The 21245-nt window shown below is 42.2% G+C and overlaps 1 protein-coding gene across 1 annotated transcript in view; it reads right to left on the reverse strand.

Annotated features, from left to right (window-relative positions):
- Positions 1-21245, reverse strand: part of LOC148442989 (chromatin-remodeling ATPase INO80-like) — a 196567-nt gene that overhangs the window by 44140 nt on the left and 131182 nt on the right. Inside the window, exons 24-26 of the mRNA XM_088463423.1 lie at positions 18991-19165; positions 13171-13311; positions 3703-3928 (exon numbers count right to left, since the gene is read on the reverse strand). Of these exons, the coding sequence (XP_088319549.1) occupies positions 3703-3928; positions 13171-13311; positions 18991-19165 (542 nt within the window). The remainder of the gene's footprint in view (positions 1-3702; positions 3929-13170; positions 13312-18990; positions 19166-21245) is intronic.

Here is a 21245-nt window from a genome sequence, read left to right on the forward strand (position 1 = left end):
AGAACTATGCTGATAGTGCCTAATTGTAATACCTATCTATGGGGAACACCTGAAGATTATTCACAAACTACATCATATTTCATTTATTTGCCAACACATACTTATGCTGACATCTAGTTAAGTATAAAATGTGCTATGTATAAACGAAAACCTAAAATATAAATAATCAGATGTGATTCATGGATAGATTACATATATATTTCTCCTACCTTTCTAGTGCAACCCCTTCCTAGGGGGGGAATTCAATTATTTGAAAGTATTTTCAGCTATAGTCTGAAGTGACTGGAGCTACTGGTTTGTGCTGCTGGGCACGATCACCGCCGGTGGCCCATTATTTCTGCTTGAATCCCCCCCCACAAATCTGCCCAATCGGGCTTTTGGCCGGCCAAGTTCAATTCGTCCTGAAGTTTGCACAAGCTTTGGCTCTTAATGCGGCTAGTCCCAGTACTTTTGGCCGTGAAATGCTTGATAAGTAATGGGCGCCAGCAGCACTCACGCCCATAAGCAAAACAATTGTATATCGGCCATTACTGACGGGCGCTCAAAAACAAGTGAATCCCCCCTAAATATAAAACTTTATAACCTCCACACACTGTTCCCATTGAAATCGCATTATCGTAGCCCCGTCCCATATTGTACAGTGCCTGTAACATCGGCTCTGTACAGCGGGGGCGGGATCAATTGAGGCACCCCCCCGCACTGTCCACTTGTTGCTATACCACGCCCCCTGCTGTGATGTGGACGCAGATCTGGCTGCCCACTCCCGAAGAGGGCAGCCAGAAAGTAGGCAAGTCTGGCTTAGTAATACACAGTTTTGCAATCAGCAGGCATTTAATGCAAGATAAACAGGTCTCGCCAGATATAGTAAACAAATCCGATGGTTCATTGTGACTTCTGGGTGACCAGATTTCCCAACAGCGGTGACAGTTGGATAAGTCTGGAACAGACACATCTGCATCTGTCAACCTCTTGTGCTTGTTGTTTTTAATTGGCCCAATTTTAGAAAATGCCTGTTCACATGTATAACACAGACAGAAACACCTTTGCAATACACTGGTACATAACGGGGCCCACACTGTAGGAATATTGTAAGCGGTTTTCCATTTGGAGCAGAGACCGCATGTCCATCTCCACCTTATCTAAGATACGTTGCTGGAGCTGCAGGATAACCCTGCTCTGGGCCGAGGATGGAGGTGTGGGTGATGTGATTCGGAGGTTAGCTGCTCCAAGCAAATAATACAATAAAGATCAATTTTATTCTCAGTTTATAACCTGCAAAGCTTTATCCGCTGCCCCATCTTTCATTAACAGCAGGGGCCGTGGTATAAGCTTGTCCATAGCATAAAACATAACAGCTTGGCCAATAGGGCATAAAGCTGAAAAATGGGCTGTTGACCCATAAAGCGGGAAGGACTTGGGGCTGCCAGAGAAGGCTCGGTGGGCCACCTCCTGCCCGTCACTGATACACAGTATAATAATGACAAATACTGGCTTTACTTGCTCATAAACACCTCTGAAAAGTGTTAGCAGAAAATGCACAACAATACATAACACATACAATGCAACAAAGCAAGTATCCTACACGCTAAACCTAAGTTACATAAGGTCAGTTTTTTCATACATCTAAGGGCGGAATTCAATTGTTTTCATCCCCTATCGCGCCCGACGGAGCTATTCTATTCTTGCTCCTGTCGGGCGCGATCAGCTGCCAAGCGCTACATTTCAGCTCGCAGCCCCTGGGGTATGAGAGCTGAAATGTGCGAAAAGTGACGTGTTTGGGCGCCCAAACATCACTTTTCGCGATCGCGCCCAGCACTTTGGTCGGGTTTAGCTGCTTTACGCGGCTAAACCTGACCTCTATGGGCGCGATCAGCGCGAAGAACGGCAGCAATTGAATGGCGGCCCGCAATCTCCTGTCACTTTAGACGGGAGATCCGGACCGCGTAATCAATCGAATTCCGCCCAATGTGTGTTTATCTCTAGGAGGGCAAAACAAAAATCCACCAGTGTACAAACCAGTCAGAGCATGTTCCCTGCAATACATTATGTTGAAGATACATAAACTCTGAGTATAAGCATAACAATGCTGGCGTTCCCTAGGTTTCTGCCATCAACAGCAAGTGCAGAAGGCCCAATGCAGTTTGCTAAAGGTTGCTTATTTGTTTTATCTGTTTGTGTATCAATTGTGTAGCACATTGTGTTGTTTTTAATTGTGTGGCAATAATTTGCACATTCTTCAATAATATCACAGAACACACAAGTTCATCAGCCAGGTTACTTTTCTAACCGGTTACCACTGTTAGTTGTTATGATTGATTTCTGAGATTTTCTCAATCTATCTCACGCTCCTGTCAGACATAAATGGGGTAATTTAATTCACCTCTATGGGCTGTGAGGGAAAATTAATTAAGATACTAATGCCTTCCCCCGACCATTCCTGTGGTATTTCGTGGCCATTGTGCTGGAATAAATACAGCCCAACTAGCTCATTTACTAGGTATGAAAATAATATAGTAAAGTAATATTTTGAAGGTAGCAACTATGTAAAGGAACGCTTGATATGAGAGAGAGAGAGAGAGAGAGAGAGAGAGAGAGAGAGAGAGAGAGAGAGAGAGAGAGAGAGAGAGAGAGAGAGAGAGAAAGAGAGAGAGAGAGAGAGAGAGAAAGAGAGAGATTGCATTTCACATAATTAGACTCAATTTATATTACCAAGCGCTCCTTTACATAGTTGCTAGATTGTTATTTTTACTAAGTGAGCTGCTACTTTGTTTCAGTAGTGCGGCATTACAAATTTTTTTTTTTTTTTTTTTTTAAGGTAGTCCCCAATGTTTCCAGAGCTGGTCCCCCCCACTTTTCCAACAAAACCCAGGTCCGACCCATGTTTTCAACCACAGTTCCAACCATTGGCAGAGCCAGGTCGGATCCCGTTTACACAGAACCTTGGACCCGGGTTTTTCGCAGGTCTGTCCCGTTCACACTGTACCTGGATCTGCCCTGCTAAACTTGTGAGGACATAAAAAGTGGGTGGTGACTGCTCCACAGCTGCCAATCAGCTCAATTTAAGCAGGACCCAGGACGGATAACTCCGCTTGCGCAGTTTACACTAGACCATTACACGGGCCCCTCCCGGGTTCAACCCTTGTAGTGACTCGACCTGGGTTATTTTTCAATAACTCTTTTACACAGAATAGCGACCCAGGTGGACCCGAAAATAACCCGGGCTGTTGCGGCAGTGGAACAAGGTTACACACCACTGCCTCCCCCCTCTGTCACTGTGCAGAGGCAGCAGAACACCAGACCCCAATGCATAATTATCCCCCTGACATGTTGGCAGCCACACAACAAGAGTTTATTAAGCTCCCTGCTGACCATAAAGCAAGACCCAGAGTGAGACATGTGGCAGCTATACTACGTATTAAGTCCTTGCCTGTGGCCTTAGACACTTTGCTGAATTCAAAATCCTGTTATCACTGCACAAACCATGGCTCAGACAACACAGACATTTTGGCTCCTCTGAGCCTTTAGCACTTTGCACAGAAATGCAGCCACTATTAAAATAACTCATCACCAGCAAAACTATGGGGAAATGAGTACTCCATGAATATTAGTATGTCTCACAATACAAATAATAAACACTTTAATGCACGCTTTAAAGAATAAACTCCATGTTCCCAATTTTTGGTGCAAACTTTGTTCACCTACCTGGTATCCGGATAAAAGACCACCCATGCAATGGCCTAATGGCCAACAGACCCCTTGGCCTCTCAGGGAAAAAGTGTAAATCTCTCATGGACCAATCAGCATGAAGTTCGGGAGCTCCAAATATAAGACACTTCTGGACCTCTGGGCTCCCTCCGTCTCTCAGTAGCTGCCGCTGGTACTCAGCACTCCGATCAGTGCAGTAAGTCTCTATTGGTGCCGCAGTGACCTGAGGGGCAAAAATAATCTGCAACTGTTCATTCATTGCATTGTTATTAAACTCATAATACATGTAGATATTACATGTATGACACAAAAAGGAATGAGGCTTCAGTGGCTTTGCTTTCTAATACGGTTTGGAATTAATAGTATTACACAAAAACCAAAATCAATCTAATATAATACACTGGAAACAAAATGCAAGCATAAGTACAAGATCGGTCTGCATTACAAAAAGTAAACTCCTCCATTACTATTAATGAAAACTGAACATGAGGCATTGAGAACTACAGCCATGGCCAAAAATTTTGATAATGACAAGTATTGGTTCTCACAAAGTCTGCTGCTTCAGTTTTTATGATGGCAATTTGCATATACTCCAGAATGTCATGAAGAGTGATCAGATCAATTGCAATTAATTGCAAACTCCCTCTTTGCCATGACAATGAACTTAATCCCAAAAACAAAATTTCCACTGCATTTAAGCTTTGCCACAAAAGGACCAGCTGACATCATGTCAGTGATTCTCTCGTTAACACAGGTGACAGATTTATCGAAGACAAGGCTGGAGATCACTCTGTCCTGCTGACTGAGTTAGAACAACTGACTGGAAGTTTTAAAAGGAGGGTGGAGCTTGAAATCATTGTTCTTCCTCTGTTACCAATGGTTACTTGCAAGGAAACATGTGCAGTCATCATTGCTTTGCACAAAAAGGGCTTCACAGGCAAGGATATTGCTGCTATTAAGATTGCAGCTAAATCAACCATTTACCGGATCATCAAGAAATTCAAGGATAGAGGTTCAATAGTTGTGAAGACGACTTCAGGGTGCCCAAGAACATCTAGCAAACGCCAGGAACATCTCCTAAAGTTGATTCAGCTGCGGGATCAGAACACAACCAGTGCAGAAGCTTGCTCAGGAATGGCAGCAGGCAGGTGCGAGTGCATCTTCACGCACAGTGAGGCGAAGACTTTTGGAGGATGGCCTGGTGCAAAGAAGCCACTTCTCTCCAGGAAAAACATCAGGGACAGACTGATATTCTACAAAAGGTACAGAGATTGGACTGCTGAGGACTGGGGTAAAGTTATTTTCTCTGATGAATCCACTTTCAGATTGTTTGGGGCATCTGGAAAAACACCTTGTCCGGAGAAGGAAAGGTGAGCGCTACCATCAGTCCTGTGTCATGCCAACAGTAAGGCATCCTGAGATCATTCATGTGTGGGGTTGCTTCTCAGCCAAGGGAGTGGGCTCACTCACAATTTTGCCTAAGAACACAGCCATGAATAAAGAACGGTACCAAAACATCCTCCAAGAGCAACTTCTCCCAACCATCCAAGAACAGTTTGGTAATGAACAATGCCTTTTCCTGCATGATAGTTATCACTTTTGCCTTATGGCAAGGTGCTCCAAGTGGCACGGGGAACAAAACATCAAAATTTGTGTCCATGGCCAGGAAACTCCACAGACCTTAATCCATTGAGAACTTGTGGTCAATCCTCAAGAAACGGGTGGACAAACTCCAAGCATTGATTAGGCAAGAATGGGTGACCATCAGTCAGTATGTGACCCAGAAGTGAGTGAGAGCATGCCAGGGCGCATTGCAGAGGTCTTGAAAAAGAAGAGTCAACAACTGCAAATATTGACTCTTTGAATAAACTTAAGGTAATTGTCAATAAAAACCTGTGACACTTATACTGAAGTAAAATTACAAGCATTTCATAACATAGTAACATCTGACAAAAAGGTCTAAAAACACTGAAGCAGAAAACTTTGTGAAAACCAACATTTATCGTTCTCAAAACGTTTGGCCACGGCCATACAGTATGTGGATTAGGCTATATTTCCAGCAATGTGAGGGCTATAATTATTACATAACCCCATAGCTTCTGTGTGTACCGGTGACCATCGATACTTGCACCAGCACTATAGCAGGTGCAGTTTCTCTGTGTGAACATGGCCACTGTGGCCGCGGCGCTACGTCTGGGAGCACAGCCGTTGTCACTGACATGCCCACATCACTCCCATAACATGCCCATGAGACAGGCTGTTTTGGTTTACCTCTGGCTACCTCCCAGTCGCATCGCAGGAACACTCAACACTTTGCTGCCCCATTTCTTATACCTTCTATCCCCATGGTAACAGGATCTGGGTGTGTACACTGCATAACACATGCATCCTAGGGGTTTTTCAGAACATAATCGCTCAACTAATGTTAATTAATGGTGACAAGTCCACTCTGAGATCAACTTGGTTGTTAAAACAATTTGGATCCAGTACAGCTGTACTGTCTAACAGTTTGTCCCATTCCATGTCTTCATGTACACGATTGTAGATTCCATATGATCTACATAATTGGACACTGCCACCTCTTGCTCCCCCAACCCATCTGATTCCTGCCAGTTGCATTGGACCTTTGTGACCTGTTATCTTCTATGCCAGGCTCCCAAACACATGTAAAATAAATTAACTAGTGTGAGGAGAACCTCACAACAGGCGCTCAGGTGTGCACGATTTCCACAGCAGCTGTAATAAATGAGTGTAGTCGTACTCAAAGGGAGAAATACAAATAGATGGAAAATACAGCACTAATTGTATTAGGTCTGTTAATAGGTATAATTCACCAGATGAAGTGTAATTAATATAGAAAGAAATCACATTTAATAATTATAAATGATATATAATAATAAAAAATTAAATATATACAAATATAAAACTGCGTACATATAAAAACATACAGACCAATCTGTGGTACAACTACCCCCTATATATATATATGAGATACTGTTATTGGATATAATGTCAGTAACTTGGAGGTCTAGGGACTCCTTTCAGGAACAAATGTGGTAAAGTACTTTAACTTCCCAATATGGATTAGTCTCCACCAACTCATGATAAATAGGGATCCAGATATTTCCAAGACATCATTTGTGTCCATATAGTGTCCCTTGGAGTGGTGAAAACAGAAGAATATCCAGAAAGGTTTCTTTGGGAACAACTGTAAGGTTCGTCCGACGCTTAATAATTGCCCAAACAAGAGACTTGTATGGTCCACAAAGTATATTCCAAAGAGATGACTGACAGCAAGAAAATGGAATCCAAAATGTATCTTCTTAGAGGATGGGGTGTTGAATCTTACTGACGCGTTTCGCTGGGTAACCCCCAGCTTTATCAAAGGTGCTTGTATGTCTGAATATTGAGGGTATTTATACACATTCAATATGGCCACTAAATGCCCGCACATGAAATTAATCACACTTCATCTCCATATATATAATAAAAAAAGAAATAATTTTACACCAATAAAAAAGAAATAATTTTACACCAATAATGAATCTTAGTAATGAGGCAAACCTTATTAGATAAAAGTAATGTAAATATAATGTACATATTGGACCTAAAGTCTCCTTTTCCATTTCTAAATCACATCGATCATGTGATCGAAACAAAAGATCACGTGGTATGACTGAATCACGTGGTCTTTTTGTCCATCAATGCAAGGACAGCCCCCTCCGCCCTATATTACGGCGTACAAATAAAGCGGGGGCAAGAGATTACCACCTAACACTAAACTTCAATATTCCACACACGGAGCGGCGCACATCGGCTCCAGTCCGCATCCTTCTCTCATTCGTATAATACGTTCTGAGTGTTCCGGGTGACACGTGACTATATTAAGTCGCTTGACCACCCTCGCATCAATACTCCATATGTGGAGCATCACACAACGTCACAAATCAACGTCCCCTTCACATTTGCATCCCGCGCATTGTGAATACGGGGCAGCCTGTGAATATATTATGTCACCTGACCGCCCTAATAGTTAGGGTATATGCCCTTAATAAAAATGTCGGGTTTAGCACTCGATAACGAGAGGGTTCATATCCACTATATATACATGTATTACTAGCCCTTTAGACATATAGTGTATGAGAACAAAAGTAGCTAACATAACCAGAGATTTGGGACTAATAAATAATCTTATGATTATCTCAATCTTCGTAACAATTGCCCTTAATAAAAATGGCTCATTTAGTGGCAGTATAATATAACGTATATGTCTATAAACATATGAGAATAACAGAGAATAAGCATAATACTCTTAAATGTATTCTAATTAATATATTATCATTACACACAGATGGAAAAAATATATTATTTTTTCTTTTTTTTTTTATTCCTTAAGAGATATTTACTCTATTTATTTAGAAAAAACATAAATATCTCATATAATAAATCACAGGTATTTTTATAACATTAGAATCAGTTATACCTATATATCATAGATATACATTCCATCACATGGCTACGTCATTTAGTTATCATTATTAAAACAAATATGACACATTATCCTTGATAGCCACAATAAACAGATATTATGAGGTCCCACTGATTGGGTCCCCCCTGTGCAGTGCCCCTTGTGCCCCCATTAGTAAGCTTATATAGTGCCCCCAGTAGTAGTCCCCCTATGCAGTGCCCCCAGTAGTAGTCCTCCCCCCATGCAGTGCCCCCAGTAGTGGTCCCCCCTTGTAGTAGTCCCCCCATTGTTGTGCCCCCAGTAGTAGTCCCCCCGCAGTAGTAATCCTCCCTTCAAGTGCCCCCAGTAGTAGCCCCCCTTCAAGTGCCCCCAAAGTAATCCCCCCTTCTAGTGCCCCCAGTAGTAATCCCCCCTTTAGTGCCCCAGTAGTAATCCCCCCTTCTAGTGCCCCCAGTAGTAATCCCCCCTTCTAGTGCCCCCAGTAGTAATCTCCCCTTCTAGTGCCCCCAGTAGTAATCCCCCCTTCAAGTGCCCCCAGTAGTAATCCCCCCTTCAAGTGCCCCCAGTAGTAATCCCCCCTTCAAGTGCCCCCAGTAGTAATCCCCCTTCAAGTGCCCCCAGTAGTAATCCCCCCTTCAAGTGCCCCCAGTAGTAATCCCCCCTTGTAGCCCCCCCAGTAGAGAGACACATAAAAAAACCACTTACCTGAACCCCCCGCTCCTGCTCCCGCCGCCATCAGCTACTCCCGACCATTCTCCAGGGCCGCTTTTGCATTATGGGAGAGACGTCGTCATGACGACGTCTCTCCCATTACCCACTGCGGGAGCCGGAAGATGGCGGCTCCCGCAGTGGGAGCAGCAGCAGCTGATGAGAGTCTGACAGACTCTCATCAACTGCTGAAACAAACACACAGCTGCCGGCACCGGCGGCTGTGTGTTTGGCACTGTGTAGCGCTGACCGAACTCCGTCCGGTCAGCGCTACACGCGCGGTGCAGCTGTGTCACAGAGACACAGTCTGCACCGTGGTAAGCCACTGAAATCTGCATGGTCGCGGCCGTGGCGCCCTTCACTATGTGGCGCCTTACGCGGCGCGTACCATGCGTAACCATAGAACCGGCCCTGCCCTCTAGACTGAATTAAACCTCATCCTAATTTAATGTTTTATTGAAAAAGAAAACCATATTAGTTAGGTCAGAGAGAGGCATCATTACTAAAATTGCAATCTATAAAACAATATTCAAGTCTACAGACTCATTTAAACCATTTAGATGCAATGTATCTAATTTAAACATCCAAAAGATTTCTTGGATACAAAGACGTTTAAACCTATCTCCTCCTCTTTTAGTAGCTGGTATATGTTCTAGTCCAGTGTTGGCTAACCTTGACACTCCAGCTGTTGTGGAACTATATATCCCAGCATGCCCTGCCACAGTTTTAGCATGCCATAATAGCAAAACTGTAGCAGTGCATGCTGGGTTATGTAGTTCCATAACAGCTGGAGTGTCAAGGTTAGCCAACACTGTTCTAGTCCAATTATTGTCAAACATGTTGAATCTCCATTATATTTTACATCATAATGTTTAGAAACACTATGTTTGGGGTTCCTATTCAAGATGTTTCTACGATGTTCCATGAATCTAGTTTTAATTTTTCGGGTAGTCCTCCCTACATAGCGTAAGTTGCAGCCACATGTCAATAAGTAAATAGAAAATTCTGTATTGCAATTTATAAAGCTTCTGATGTTAATCCACTCTTCATTCCCTCTAGCCAAAACTTTAATAGATTTTCTCGCGTGCTGACACGTGGTACATCTATTACCTCCACACTTCTAAAACCACAGGTAGGTTTAAACCATGATAAATTAGAGCCAGCAGCATTGTTCTTCTTATTAGATGTTACAGATTTTAAATGACTAGGTGCCAGGATATTTTTCAATGATTTATTTTTCTTGAAGATAAAAGTAGGTTTAATGGGTATACAGCCCTGTAAGATGATATCCTGCCTAAGAATATTATAGTTATTTAATATTATCTGTTTTATCTTTGCATGTTGGCTGTTATATGTTGTAATAAATGTCATGTTCTTTTCTGTAAAAGACTCTCTCTAGCCTTAATCTGGTTTCGTTTAATGCTTTTTGAACAATGAAATCAGGGTATCCCCTAGCTAAGAAGGATTGAGCCATATCTTTAGCTTGGCTCTCAAAGGTAGCTATGTCTGTACAGTTCCTTTTTAATCGTAGAAATTGGCCCTTAGAAATATTTCTCTTCCACGCAGCACTATGTTCACTTTTATAGTGGAGATATGCATTTGTTCCAACAATTTTATTGTAGTTGGATGTACGGATATTACCATCCTTTATCTCCAAGGTTATATCGAGACAAAACGCGTCAGGAGATTCAACACCCCATCCTCTAAGAAGATACATTTTGGATTCCATTTTCTTGCTGTCAGTCATCACTTTGGAATATACTTTGTGGACCATACAAGTCTCTTGTTTGGGCAATTATTAAGCATCGGACGAACCTTACAGTTGTTCCCAAAGAAACCTTTCTGGATATTCTTCTGTTTCACCACTCCAAGGGACACTATATGGACACAATGATGTCTTGGAAATATCTGGATCCCTATTTATCATGAGTTGGTGGAGACTAATCCATATTGGGAAGTTAAAGTACATTACCACATTTGTTCCTGAAAGGAGTCCTAGAGCTCCAAGTTACTGACATTATATCCAATAACAGTATCTCATATATATATATATATATATATATATATATATATATGTATAGGGGTAGTTGTACCACAGATTGGCCTGTATGTTTTTATATGTACGCAGTTTTATATTTGTATTTATTTAATTTTTTATTATTATATATCATTTATGAATTATACCTATTAACAGACCTAATACAATTAGCGCTGTATTTTCCATCTATTTGTATTTCTCCCAAACACATGTGCCATCCCAGGAAGACCATCAGAGGCCAGCCACAAAGCAACGGCCAATTCGGTCAAGGACAAATGCTATTAGTGTGCATCTTGTAGAAAAGGCCGTCCAGATGATGTGCTTAAATCACACCAACCACTCACAAACACACAGTGGCGAGAAATTATCAGCCGTGACAGTCATCCAGGAAAACAAAACTGAACGCATGACATCTTCAGTTAGTGGAAATGAGCTCTTATGCAGGAATTGTATTAGCAAATGATCGGTAGCCGCGAATATCTGCAGCTTTATACAGCAGTTAAAGGGAACTTTAAAAAAGTATAGAATAGAAGAAGACTCCACTGCATAAACTGCATTTACCAAAATGGTTTTCATTGGCAACTTTATTTTCATGCATAGGATCTGAAAATTGTAATTGTGGTGTTTATAGTTTAACATTCTAAATAATAAATACTTTTATATGTTAAACTATTTAGTTTTGTACGGTTCATCCTAAAGGCTATAAATACAGATTCTTAAACATTATAATATGTCACATATAGCATACTGTGCGTTATTCCATTAGTGAAAAAAACAAAAGCTGCTGAAGTTCAGCTACAAGCTGGGATCACAGGGCCAGCAGTGGGGCATCTCATATCTCCTAAGCAGGTGACAGGCTCTGTTCTGTATTTGGTTTGATAACAGCTGCAGGCAGCTGTTATCTGTATGCCGGCAATGACAGCTGGTTATCAGGCTAAAGACTACCTTTTATTGGACTATAAAGAAAAGTCAACACAAGGTGTGTGCCTGCCACATGCCAGAGATAAGGAGACACCATGAATCATGAAACAGATTATATCAGCTGCAATGTGCACGTTTATACATCAATACAGTTGGGCACATACAGGTGTTTGCAGGTTTTATTAAGATATATTATTAGAGTAACTTTAGTGTACAAAAGCCACCATACTAAATTAATTTATTGGTAGTGATGAACATAGATGCTGTATATGTGTAACCAAGACTGCATTGTATATATACTTTAAAAACAGTTTTAATTTGTCTTTGCTGCTGGCAAGAGTGCTGGGGGTTCTGTCTATTTAAGTTTATTTATTAAAGTTTACTGTGAGGGGTTAATAATGCAGTCATTTCTGGTCTCTAGAGTCTGTAGTGTTTCATATACAGTGCGCCCATCTTCATACTGTAGTCTCTGAATATAAGTGCATGGGAATCATTAAATTGTCACCCTCTTTATATGTCTGCATATCTCAAACATACGCACCCCCACACTGGGACAGCCAGGTGGGAGGGAGTGTGGCTGCAGTCCAGTCATTGGGACCCTGTCCCCCTGTCTTACAATGCTGTGAATCGTATTTGTACATCACTGGGCATGGTAACATGAGCCAATGCTAATAAAGTCATCAAGCATCATGACAGCCCTGCTTCCCTCCTGTAGCGGCCAGCATGAGGAGTCCACTAGACTAGGTAAGTATTATTCCACAAGTGGTACAAATATGGGACACTATAATATTCCTTTACAATGTAGAGCAGTGGGGCCTATACTGGGTGCTGTGGGACACTGGCAGGGTTGTCACGGGTTTGTGACCCAGGATCAATTCCAATTATTTATGGTCAATGTGATAAGCAAAACCATCGCTGGCAGCTGCCAATCACAAAATGTGTGGACAAACAGAAGTGCCACCTGTCCCCCACCACATAACCGAGCCTAAGGATGACAGGTCAGCACAGTTTAATCATTTTTCCTGGATTTCTTGGCCTGGAGGTGCGGTGAATAAAATGCTGATACACTAGGGCACCATGATTCAAGAAAGTTTGGGAACCACTGACAGAGAACACAAAGAAAGTCATCAGCAGAGTTACAGCAAATTAAATATAGTGGCACGGGATGTCACAGGACAGTATATGACATCATGAAACAAGCTATTAGAAAGTACTCAGAATAAATATGTTATCTTGGATAATAGGTCCATAAATCTAACCAGCAAGTTGCCGGATCGTCCTAAATGCATTTATAAACGTGTGATAAGGACAGTGACTGAAACATGCTTACCAATGGGGGGGAGGTGCACAAGAAGGAAGGGAGCTCTGTAATTTGGCTACACAGGACATGCGGTGGACCAGCTTCTCTGCGATGTAACACGTGGTCTGTAAAGCCAGAGACAGGCTTACAGTGACATGCGAAAACCAAGTTCTGAAGAAAAGAAAATACAAAAAAAAACAATAGGATTAAAAATAATAAATGAAGAAATCTTCCAAAATTGGACACTTTTTTTTTAGATTTAACACTTATTTTAAATCAAATTTTTTCTAGAATTGTACTGCCAAAAATAAAATAATAATTCTATAAGTTGTAAGTTTGCGAGCACAGCCCCCGATCTCTGTCTGTCTGTTATTACCCAGTTTTGTCCAATTCCAGTTTAATTCCCAACCATAAAGAGCAATAGAATATGCTTGCAGGTATGGTTAATAAATAAAGTATGCAGGAAAGATTCCTGGACTGCACACCCTGACTAAATATAATGGGAGATGCTACCTGATGAGACTAATTGCAGGCACAGAAACAGACAGATCTCGGGTGCACAACTCCAAAAGACTGATACTATATAAATGCAATAAAATGTTGCAAACAACAGAGGTTTTTAGCATAATCATGGCCAAGGTTATGGGCAGACCCACCATATCCAGGTAACCTCTTTAGGGTTGGTCTCTGATCTCCGTCTGTCTGTTATTACCCAGTTTTGTCCAATTCCTGTTTAATTCCCAACCATAAAGAGCAATAGAATATGCTGGCAGGTATGGTTAATAAATAAAACTGCACCTAAAGGTCGCATTCAAATGGTACAGTGTTCCGCAGGACTTGTATATGACCAGCTACACTCGTTTCATTTGAGTTACCGTATTTATAACTAAATATAGAACTTTTTTAGTGACCACATTCTCTATTTTTCTCTGTTTGTCCCTATTTTATTAAAATGAAACACTATCTAATAAACCACTGGTGCTTCGGAACCCAGGCAAGCGAGTCTGTGATGGGGGCCACCATTGCTCTGATGAAAAGTAAATATTAAAACAAAAAGTTCACAGGTGTGCAAATTTAAGGAAAAATGACCATAGAATGTTAGGTGTATAGTTTATTTAAAGGTGGCGTTTTACTTTAACTAGTGGTGACAGACTCTTTATGCATTTGGATGATTACTCCATTTCTGGTAGCTTCTGAGAAAAGAACATGGAAACTTTGAACATCTAAAGGTGCCCACACACTAGGCAATATGTTACACGATCAGCACGATTCCGACGCATCAGGACGACAGACTGTGTAAAATATGTCCTAATCGTGTGTCTCTACCCACGATTGCGATGCGTGTACCCGCTGGTCGTACATCGCATATTCAGATCTTGCCTGCCGCAGGCAAGATCTGAAAATCTCAGTCACGATGCACTGGGATAGTATAGCATGCACTATAGATCGTGGGTCAATTTGGATAGTTTTTAACACCAAATCGTGCCCACGACTGCAGGGTGAGAAAACGGACACTATATCGGATCGTGACCTGAACACCTAGTGTGTGGGCACCTTAAGTTTGCCACTTCAAAAAGGTGTAAATCAGTGAAGGGGAGATGTGAGGACCAATCAGCAACTGCAATCTTATGGAATGTAGCTTCTAATTGGCCCTGGTATCCCAACAATGAAGAGATAAAACCACAGCACCCCAGGAGTAATGTATCCATGTAGCACTCTCTGAGGTGAGGAAGTGCCATCTTATTAATAGGTGTTTGATGAGTTTTTAGAACAACCACAAATTAATATGAGTGAGAATATTTTTGCCCCAACAGGTCACACAGATAACTGAATGCCATTTGCAACTTTGCCTTAAACAATAAAAGCAAACATGTTTTCCTGAAAAAAACAAGTAGGTTAGTGTTTAAAATCAAGTATATCAAGTATATATAGAGCATATCAAGTATATAAAAAGACAACAACAATAAATATGTATTTTTTAGACTGTCTTCTGACAGTCTTCACCTGGAAACGCTTCAATGAGTATCTCAAATATATATTTAAGTGGAAACTGGAAACATGAATTATTCATTGCTGGAAGGCGCATCACGGACGCTCTCCCCTCCCCAGCTATGGAAGGATCAGTTTACCAAAAGTGAAAGGATCAGATAACCATAACGAATGACAGAGGTCAGCCCAAGAGAAGCGGAGGAAGAAAGCAGCTGCTGGGGAGGAATTATGCAACAAGCTTGGAGGAACGCACTTTATAGCAATATCTTATATCTCTAACTCGGTTCCTTCTCCTAGTATTACAACCACAGCCAAACAAAGGCTGTAACGGAGATCCAATGTGAAGGCAGCCAGCAAACAAGTAGACGGAAGGTTATTAAACAGCACTCATTCTTGGTAAGCTCCGCATAACCAGATGGCATACACAAAGTTTCAGCTCTGAGGTACAAAATAACATTCCAATGGAAAAGTATGGCGGATCGGGGCCTTTCGCGTGGCGGAAACTTATCTCCGTATTCAATTCCAGCCGGGTTTCGCCTACACGGAAAGTCAATGCAATGAGTAGCAGGAGAGAAGAAGTGCAACATTTTTATTTTGGGGTGCAAAGGTGGGGAAACCACTCAGGTCCCATGGAACACCCCCCCCCCCCCCCCCCAAAGGACAACGGTGTCACATAATCCCAGGGAAAAACTTACCACCACAAAAAAGTACTTTCATTTTGGGGATGAGAAAGCACAAAGTGGGGGAACAACTTAAAAAACTATCAAAATAAGGTTCTGGGGGGTCCTCTATGAAGGGGTCAAGTGTTTTGGGGATTGCAGATGCTTTTATGAGGGAGGAATTTCACTTATATTAAAACTACACTTTAGAGACATAAAAGATGCTAGCACCCATTTTCATGTACCCCAAATTTGACAGGACTACTTATTTTCTCCATAAAATACTGCTTAATGCCATTCTTCACCACTTGTGCAAAGACGCTAATAAGACGCTATTGAAACAACTTTAGCCCTAATAAAACTATTTGGGGTACTTTTCAGGGACATCTACATTGATCCCCAATGTTAGTGCATCTTTTTGGGGGGGTTCAGCTGGTTTCCCCAATTCTGACAGCACTTTCTGCCTGTTCCGACTTCGCGGCTTGCCGTTTTCACGTGGTTTGGAACTGAATACAGTGAATAGTGGGAGCACGCACAATAAGTTTCCGTATCCAAAACACGCAATGAAGGCGGAAAGTCAGGCAGGCGAAACTTTATTGCGGACACAAAACTAATTGAATAAGGCCCTAAGTTTCTACCTAGTATTCTGAATTTCCACTAACTAAAATTCATCTTTATTCAATAGGAAATGAGATAGAATATTCACAAAAGTATATGGAAAAAGTATAGGTAAGGGAAGGAATTGAGACGTCTCTCATATACCTAATCATGCAGTTCATTTTATGTCTTTAGATATATTATACCCTGAAAAAGCTTCACCTGCAATTCCAGCCTTAAGATTCTCAGTGTGTATAAGCTACATGGATGATTGCACATGTACAGTATATTAAATAAAGTGATGGTGCCCAAACACTCAGTGATTCTGATGGCAACTGGGCCAATTTGGCATAAACTGGCTGCAAATTGCAGACATAGGAGCTAAAAATAAGATAAAGAATGATGGGAATCTGTAATTTACTGTCCGCCCAGATCCATTGACAGTCGGAGAATGGTCACATCTGACTGAGGGCCTGATTCAGAGATGTATGCTAACCTGACCGTTAGCACACATCTCCGACTGTTAGAGGACTGCACATGTACAGGAGGTGTACTGTGCATGTGTAGCTCTCCTTCTGCAAGTCCACTCGCAGTCTCTCCCAGCCGCAGGCTCATTGTCAGGCTGTAGAGTTCTGAAGGCAGTTTCCTAGGAAGCGTTCCCGGAAATGGGGGCAAATTTCCTGGCCCCGCAGGCTGCCAGGACCCGGTCAGGCTGCGGTAAGCTTCAACTACCACAGGCTGGCCAAAGTGGAAACCATTGAGACCGATGGTGATCCCAGGCTGCAACCTGGGATCGCAGATGCAGCAAGGAGGTGTCTGTTTCCTACAGACCCCTCCACCTGCATTTGCATTTTAGATGGACGGAATTGCACAGCGACCTGTGTGCTGCTCTGCAATTCTGTCCATCACTGAATCAGGCCCTGAGTAGGCAACCATTGTCTGATTGTCTGGGTTGAACAGGTCACCATTAGTGCACTCAAAAGTTTTAACATTTACTCAAATTTTAACATTATATGACTATTACAAAAACCAGTCGTAACACTTCTGGCAATTAAGGAATTAAAATGAAATGTTACAAATAGAAAAAAGTAAATAAAGTAACTGTTATCTATATATATATATATATAACAATATATATTTTTATTATAAAATAAATACAATTACACAGTGTTTGACAATTATACTCATTTACGCTCATTAAATATTTAGAAGATCCAAAAGTAAGAAAAAGGTTTGCCCAACTGATCTTTCATAGAATAAACCCTTATATGCATCGACTTGGTGCCCGCTGACAGGACAATCCAGCTGCTTGATAAAATTGGAGCATTCTTCTACATTCACAGGTATGGTCCAATTGGGTCTTTGATATCACAGCATTGGATGCCAATGCCGCTGCGGCTGTGCGAAAATATGCAAATATCACAGCTGCCAAGACCTGTAATGAGACGCCCACCGGCGTATTCACGAATGCAGGAGACTGCGTACAAAGATGCGGCATAGGTTGCAGATCAATCGATCGGACTTCTGAGTAGTCCTATGGTCGCACAGATGCCGGAGTTATTTTTACTGCCTACAATATCGCAGTCTCTGGCTGAAATAGGCCTAAAAAAACGGTTAAAACAAGCCTGCGTTTGAGTCCCCCCACCCCAACCCCCATTGCGGCCCACAAACAGTCCCTGCCTGTCAATCACTTTGCAAATAATTTCTCACTATGAGCAACAACAGTAACGAAACTTGACTCAGATGTATGCACAGATTACCGATAATCACTCAACTGCTTAAACATCGGCACTGGGTCCATCTCAGAATCAGACCGATTGTCTGCAAATATGATGAGATGCAGCCATCGTGTCACTGCTTTTACATGCCATCCTGTTCCACATCTCAGCCATTACAATAAGAAGTTAAATCAAGTTTGGCAATCTTGTGTGGCCATGCATACATTTTTAGTCCTTGAGTTTAAAAAAAAACAAAAAACACGGTATGTAATGTCGGTGGCTGTGTAGCCGCCAGATCAAATACAGACAGCGGCAGGCCTGGCGGGTCGAAATCCCGACAGGTAATGGAAAGTAACATAACCCTCCCCTCTCTCCTTCTCCCTAACCCTCCTTTAGGGGTGCCTTATCCTAACCTTTCCCCTTGGTGCCTAACCCTAACCTCCCCCCAGGGATGCCTAAATCCAACACCCCCTTCCCCGCACCCTAACCCTCATGGGGGGGGTTGCCTAACCCTAACATCCCCCCCTAGTGCCTAAACCCCCTCCCTTCCCCTAGTCTAACCTTAAGTCCCCCCGGGGATCCCTAAACCTAACTCCCATCCCCAGGCTAAGAGTTACACTTACCTGCCAGAGGACGATCAGGATGGCAGGGGTTGGTCTTCCGGCATCGGGATTAACATAGGCGTCAGCATTTTGCAGCCTATCTTAAATCCCTTGTCGGGCAGGATGAGTTGGAATTTAGACCGGCGGCATCGTGTCCGCCGGTCTATTGACTACATCCCTTTTAAAATACCTAAATGACCAGAAAAATCTCAGCATGTATGAGCGACTTTCATTCAGTAGCATATGAACATGCATCTCAGGCACTGTGACTCCTCTTTATCTTACCTGCAGGGTAGGAGAGCTGTGGATGTTGGGAAAGGAGAGGGGGAAATCCACCCAGAGTATAAGGCCTTTGTTTGAAAGGTGGGAAAGTGGCGAATCCGACTCACTCTTTTCCTTCCAGAAACGAGAATGGTGGAGCCTGTAGGCGGCTTTCAGAGACAGGAAAAAAGCTAACCATCTGCAATAGATCATAGCATGTATTTGTCATTAAAATCACTTGAAACAAGTTTTTAATGTCCTGTGCAATCAGATTGTAACATACCTGATCCAAGGGTAACCATAAAATATCACCTATGGACTTACATAGGCTATGGTCATAACTCCCTTCTTTCTCCAAACTAGGTTTCAAAATGACCCAGTTAGAATAGGTTAAATAATTTGGACAAAGCAAAGTGAACCGAGAGCTCACAGACAATAGCCACAAGGGTGACTGCACACTGTGATTGCAACAGGTAATCGGTGCCAAATGGTACTTCTTTACAACTGCCCACCTATATGTCATTGTTTCGCTTGAATAAATGTTGCTGATAATGATTCCAAATTTATTCCCAAACAATCTCCTAATAGGGACGTGTGAAAGAAAATATATATATATATATATATATATATATATAAATAAACATATATATATATATATATATTAGGGATGTGCAGGCTCGGATAGGTTCGAGTTTGCACGTGGAGTTCGGATTTTTCCCTCCAAAAAAACGGAACTCAGAACGAGGCAAAACGTCATCTTACATGGACGAACATCATCATTCCTGGACAAAAGACCAGGAATGATGATGTTCGTCCATGTAAGATGACGTTTTGCCTCGTTCTGAGTTCCGTTTTTTTGGAGGGAAAAATCCGAACTCCACGTGCAAACTCGAACCTATCCGAGCCTGCACATCCCTAATATATATATATATATATAAACACCACAGTGTGTATTGTTACGTGATACATGCTAATTGGTGTGAGATAGGGAAATCAACCTCATCTTAAAGTAGCAGTAAGTCACATTTCATTAGGAGGGATTTATTCTTGGTCAACTAGAAACATTTCAAAGAAACTTTTATACTAAAATAAGTTTCACAAAATAATGATGCAATACCTTTCTAGCGAAGTGAAAATATGAGATATGGTAAGAACTTACCTTTGTTATCTCTATTTCTACGAAGTCCATAGGGTTCCACAGGATACCTTGGGGTATAGGCGATGGCGGCAGACATCCAGGCACCACAGAGTTAAAAATTTCTCCATCCTCCCAGGATGCACTGGGGTCCCTCTCCTATACCCCGCTCCCGGGCCTCAGGCACTCAGTTTCGTCACAAGCCATAGGGAGGAGGATAGAGAGAGAAGAAAGTCTGGAACACACAAGAATCACATTCTCACCAGAGGGAGATGGAAAAAACGGTGACCAGAATTCACAGCCCATCTGCAGTACAGGTGCGACAGCGCGGGAGTCCTGTGGAACCCTATGGACTTAGTAGAAATAGAGATAACAAGGGTAAGTTCTTACCATATCTCATATTTTCTACTTCAGGGTCCATAGGGTATCCACAGGATACCTTGGGGATGTCCCAAAGCAGTATCCTTCAAGGGTGGGGACGTTCCTGTGCTGAGAGGAGAATCTGTCGCCCGAAGGAAGCATCCTGAGAGGCGTAGGTATCAAAAGTATAATACTGTACGAAAGTATGGACAGATGATCACGTGGCCGCCATGCAAAGCTGAACAGCTGAGGCGCCACATCGAGCTGCCCACGAAGGACCCACAGACCTAGTGGAATGAACCTTAACAGAACATGGAACAGGAAGGCCCTCGTGAGCAAAAGCTTCAGAGATAGCCAGTCGAATCCATCCTGCCAATGTTTCTTTAGTGGCAGGCCAACCTCTTTTATGGAAGCCATAAAGGACAAACAAAGAGTCTGACTTCCTATAGACAGAAGTCCGGTCCACATAGATTTTCAAGGCCCGCACCACATCCAAGGTGGCCTCACCAACCAAAAGGTCCGGTGAAGTAAACGATGGTACAATAATTTCCTCGTTGATATGGAAACTAGATACCACCTTTGGAAGAAACCCAGGACGAGTGCGCAGCACAGCCCTGTTTCTATGAAAAATTAGAAATAGAGGTCTACATGAGAGAGCTCCCAATTCCGAAACCCTTCTGGCCGAAGCAATAGCCAGAAGGAATACAGTCTTAGTGGTTAGCCATTTCAAATCCACTGAGCCCAGTCGTTCAAATGGCGGTCCTTGAAGAGTCTTCAAGAACAC

This window comes from Taudactylus pleione, unplaced genomic scaffold, assembly GCF_031769625.1.
Source record: "Taudactylus pleione unplaced genomic scaffold, aTauple2 ptg001370l, whole genome shotgun sequence".
Taxonomy (NCBI): Eukaryota; Metazoa; Chordata; class Amphibia; order Anura; family Myobatrachidae; genus Taudactylus; species Taudactylus pleione.